Source organism: Monopterus albus, unplaced genomic scaffold, assembly GCF_001952655.1.
Source record: "Monopterus albus unplaced genomic scaffold, M_albus_1.0 scaffold205.1, whole genome shotgun sequence".
Classification (NCBI taxonomy): Eukaryota; Metazoa; Chordata; class Actinopteri; order Synbranchiformes; family Synbranchidae; genus Monopterus; species Monopterus albus.
Window position 1 is genome coordinate 464903 of NW_018128085.1, and position 4369 is coordinate 469271.

Here is a 4369-nt window from a genome sequence, read left to right on the forward strand (position 1 = left end):
ATTTTTAAGGCAGTTATGTGGCTTCTAATAAAGGTCACCGAAGGGTTTAGCTTACATAATTAACATTTTGTTAGCTGAAAGAGGCATTCCTTTGCAACCCCACCTTGTTTATTACCCTGTCCACCTCATTTTAAGTTAGACTGTGGACTCGATTTAAAATGCAGTATAATGATACTGGAAAAGGGCTTTGAAACTAAAATGTAAAATGGAAAGCTGTGAAAAAAGGAAAAGACAGTCTACAAGAGAAAATTCACAGGACAAAGTCGCCGATAAAGGCCAAGACAGGCAGTACATTGGTCATACCAGGGGTATCTCTTTCCAAACTGCAGCTCCAGAGCATGGTAGATCTTATTGTGAGTGTCTGCATCTCTGACATGTAGAACATTTTCACCTGGTAGAGCGGAAAATGTCAGAAATACAGTTGTTAAAATAAACAACCTGTGGCAGATTTCATTCAACAGAATGATTATTTTGGATTGCTACTACAGTGGGTACGGAAAGTATTCAGACCCCCTTAAATTTTTCACTCTTTGTTATATTGCAGCCATATGCTAAAATCATTTAAGCTCATTTTTTTCCTCATTAATGTACACACAGCACCCCATATTGACAGAAAAACACTGAATTTTTGACATTTTTGCCTGAAGAGCTCAGAGACAGAATTGTGGCAAGGCACAGATCTGGCCAAGGTTACACAAAAATTTCTGCTGCACTTAAGGTTCCTAAGAGCACAGTGGCCTCTATAATCCTTAAATGGAAGACGTTTGGGATGACCAGCACCCTTCCTAGAGCTGGCCGTCCGGCCAAACTGAGCTATCGGGGGAGAAGAGCCTTGGTGAGAGAGGTACAGAAGAACCCAAAGATGACTGTGGCTGAGCTCCAGAGATGCAGTCGGGAGATGGGAGAAAGTTGTAGAAAGTCAACCATCACTGCAGCCCTCCACCAGTCGGGGGCTTTATGGCAGAGTGGCCCGACGGGAGCCTCTCCTCAGTGCAAGACACATGAAAGTCCGCATGGAGTTTGCTAAAAAACACCTGAAGGACTCCAAGATGGTGAGAAATAAGATTCTCTGGTCTGATGAGACCAAGATAGAACTTTTTGGCCTTAATTCTATGTGGTATGTGTGGAGAAAACCAGGCACTGCTCATCACCTGTCCAATACAGTCCCGACAGTGAAGCATGGTGGTGGCAGCAGCATGCTATGGGGGTGTTTTTCAGTTGCAGGGACAGGACGACTGGTTGCAATGGAGGGAAGGATGAATGCGGCCAAGTACAGGGATATCCTGGACGAAAACCTTCTCCCGAGTGCTCAGGACCTCAGACTGGGCCGAAGGTTCACCTTCCAACAAGACAATGACCCTAAGCACGCAGCTAAAATAACGAAGGAGTGGCTTCACAACAACTCTGACTGTTCTTGAATGGCCCAGCCAGAGCCCTGACTTAAACCCAATTGAGCATCTCTGGAGAGACCTGAAAATGGCTGTCCACCAACGTTTACCATCCAACCTTACAGAACTGGAGAGGATCTGCAAGGAGGAATGGCAGAGGATCCCCAAATGCAGGTGTGAAAACTTGTTGCATCATTCCCAAAAAGACTCATGGCTGTATTAGCTCAAAAGGGTGCTTCTACTAAATACTGAGCAAAGGGTCTGAATACTTATGACCATGTGATATTTCAGTTTTTCTTTTTTAATAAATCTGCAAAAATGTCAAAAATTCAGTGTTTTTCTGTCAATATGGGGTGCTGTGTGTACATTAATGAGGAAAAAAATGAACTTAGATGATTTTAGCATATGGCTGCAATATAACAAAGAGTGAAAAATTTAAGGGGGTCTGAATACTTTCCGTACCCACTGTATGTGGAAACTAATCTTGACACCTCAGCAGTATCTTTGTCTTTTCATTGCCACAAACCTCTAATAATCATCAAAATACCTTGTGTCGGATAATGAAATCATAAGCAGGTTAACAGTAATCTTGTTTTTCCTCCTCACCTGTCTCTCTGCCTATTTGCCTTGTTCCAAGGTTAATGACGGGGGTGCCGAAGGCCCCAGCCTCTCGCACTCCACAGCTGCTGTTTCCAATCATGCAGCCAGCATGGGAGACCATCTGGATGAACTGTTCAAAGGGAATGTGCTTCACCGCTCGGAAGTTGGGGTGCTGCTCGATGCCCTTCCTACGCATCACACGCACCATCTCCTTACTTCCTGTTGACATTGGAAATTTGAAAGTTCTCAGTAACCCCAGCTCTACTTTGACAAAACACTCATACAGAAGAAGACAAAGCCTGGAGAAACAAGGAAGAGGAACCAGTGGGTGAAACTAACCAGCATCAATGTTGGGAAAGAGGATGAGGGTCTTTTTGTTGAAGGAGAGCAGCGCATCCAGCATTAGTGCATAGATCTTAATGGAGTGCTGGATGTCTGTAGTGACTGGGTGCTGCAAAGCCACAATATAATCGTGATCCTGCACCTCAGCGCCTGCAACATGAATACAAAACCCCACACATCACACAGAGACATACACTAATGTGTCACACTGTGTGTGAATGAATCCCTACCTACCCAGCCAGCTTCTAATAATGTCCATGTAGTCGTCTTTGTGATTACTTGACAGCAGTTTATCATATGAAGGGCAGCCAGCCAGCAAGATGCGGGAGTGGTCCTCACACATTGCAATGAGGTGCTGCTCTGCCCTGCGTGTGCAGCAGGCGTGGAAATGAGCCAGTTTGCTGATGGCGTGACGGATTGAGTCATCAATCGTACCACTCACCTGGAAAAAGAGCAAGAAAAGAGAATATTAATTTGTCATTTAGTAGCATTTGCTACAAAGTTCTTGCAATCAAAAACTCTGAGAAAACAGAACTCTTGCATTTGATATTTACATTTTTTTGAGATTAAAGTATATGTTATGCACAATGTTTGCTTCCATTATGTTCTGTGCAACTTTAAAGGGTAAAGATAAAAAAGGAATAACATCATACACCGTTAAAAGTATTTTAGCATTCATGCTCCAATTTACAACTTATTTATCACAATGAAAAGCAAATACTACTCAACAAAGAAGCCGCCTCACCTCTCCTCCCTCTACGTGAAATATTCTAATGTTCATAAGTGCTGCAGCAGTTGCAAGAGCCAGCGCGTCAAAACGATCACCGTGGATAATCAAAATGTCAGGGTGCAGCCTCTGAAGGACGTCAGGGAGTTTCACCAGTGCCAGCCCAACGCTTTCCACCATGGCTGCCTCATCCTCTCCTCTCACTATGGTGTGCAGCTTGGAGCCAATATCAAAATCATCCTGCTCGATCATACGAAACGTGTTCCTGCACAGCAGGCAAAAAAACAATACAAGGACAAATTAAAAGAATGCTGATCAAATCCCAACTAAAAACCTATGGCAGATTACAAACTGTTGTGTTGTAATGCAAGCGCATTAAGATTTATACACTACTTCACTGTTAGGACATGTGGCACAAGCTTATTTTAGGAGGGTGCTATAATGTCAGCTGGTCTTACCCATAGTCATCAATGAGATGTGAGCCAAGCACCACAACTTCTAGCTCAAAGTCATCAGGGTGAGATTTGATCCCACACATGATGGGGGCAAGCTTGGAGTAGTCCGCTCTGTTGCATGTTGCCACACACACTCTCAGCCTTTTCTTACACTACAGCAGGGGAGGTGTAACCACATACATCATTTGTAATTTTAATTTAGTACACACAACACATAGAAACAGGCGGCATTATGTTATTATATTTTATCTCCACATGATCTTCCACCTAAAATTCAGAAATTGCCATCAAATGTGCATTTCTGCTTTTCATAAATAACAGAGCCATCATCTTATCAGTAAACTCTCATTTTCAAATGTAAACAAAGCCGTACCTGGTTCTGCTCTGCCATCTTTTCTTTGCTCCTTTGCATTCGGAGATAGTAAAGCTCCTAGAAAACAAAGATAAGAGGGTAAGATCCAGAAAAAAGTCTGTAATGCATAATATTATCCATGATTTTCAATACAAACCCAGCTACAGGTAATACTCACTTGGGCCTTCCAAATATTCAGATACTGAAGCATGAAAACACAACAAAACTGCACTAAAAATGTTTTGTATTTTACATAATAAACATGTTCACAAGTGGTTGTTTTTTTCCCAGAAGTGAGAAACATGCTTTGAATGACAAGGCAAAGGTCAGTCACACCTGATATACTCTGGCCACATGACAGGAAGAACTGGTTAGAATGGAAGGTACAATACTACACAACTACTTTACTTTTAATTATGAGAGACGGTGCACACCGATAAATACTACTACATTTATTTATTTATTTGTAGAACCTGGACAGATGTTATTGTACAAATATTTGCCC

General features: G+C 42.3%; 1 protein-coding gene across 1 annotated transcript in view; it reads right to left on the reverse strand.

The window, feature by feature from the left end:
- Nucleotides 1-4067, reverse strand: part of gne (glucosamine (UDP-N-acetyl)-2-epimerase/N-acetylmannosamine kinase) — a 9321-nt gene extending 5254 nt beyond the window's left edge. Inside the window, exons 1-8 of the mRNA XM_020618456.1 lie at nucleotides 4043-4067; nucleotides 3886-3942; nucleotides 3516-3664; nucleotides 3076-3322; nucleotides 2565-2772; nucleotides 2328-2480; nucleotides 1995-2207; nucleotides 241-391 (exon numbers count right to left, since the gene is read on the reverse strand). Of these exons, the coding sequence (XP_020474112.1) occupies nucleotides 241-391; nucleotides 1995-2207; nucleotides 2328-2480; nucleotides 2565-2772; nucleotides 3076-3322; nucleotides 3516-3664; nucleotides 3886-3924 (1160 nt within the window). The 5' untranslated portion in view covers nucleotides 3925-3942; nucleotides 4043-4067. The remainder of the gene's footprint in view (nucleotides 1-240; nucleotides 392-1994; nucleotides 2208-2327; nucleotides 2481-2564; nucleotides 2773-3075; nucleotides 3323-3515; nucleotides 3665-3885; nucleotides 3943-4042) is intronic.
- Nucleotides 4068-4369: the final 302 nt, after the last annotated feature.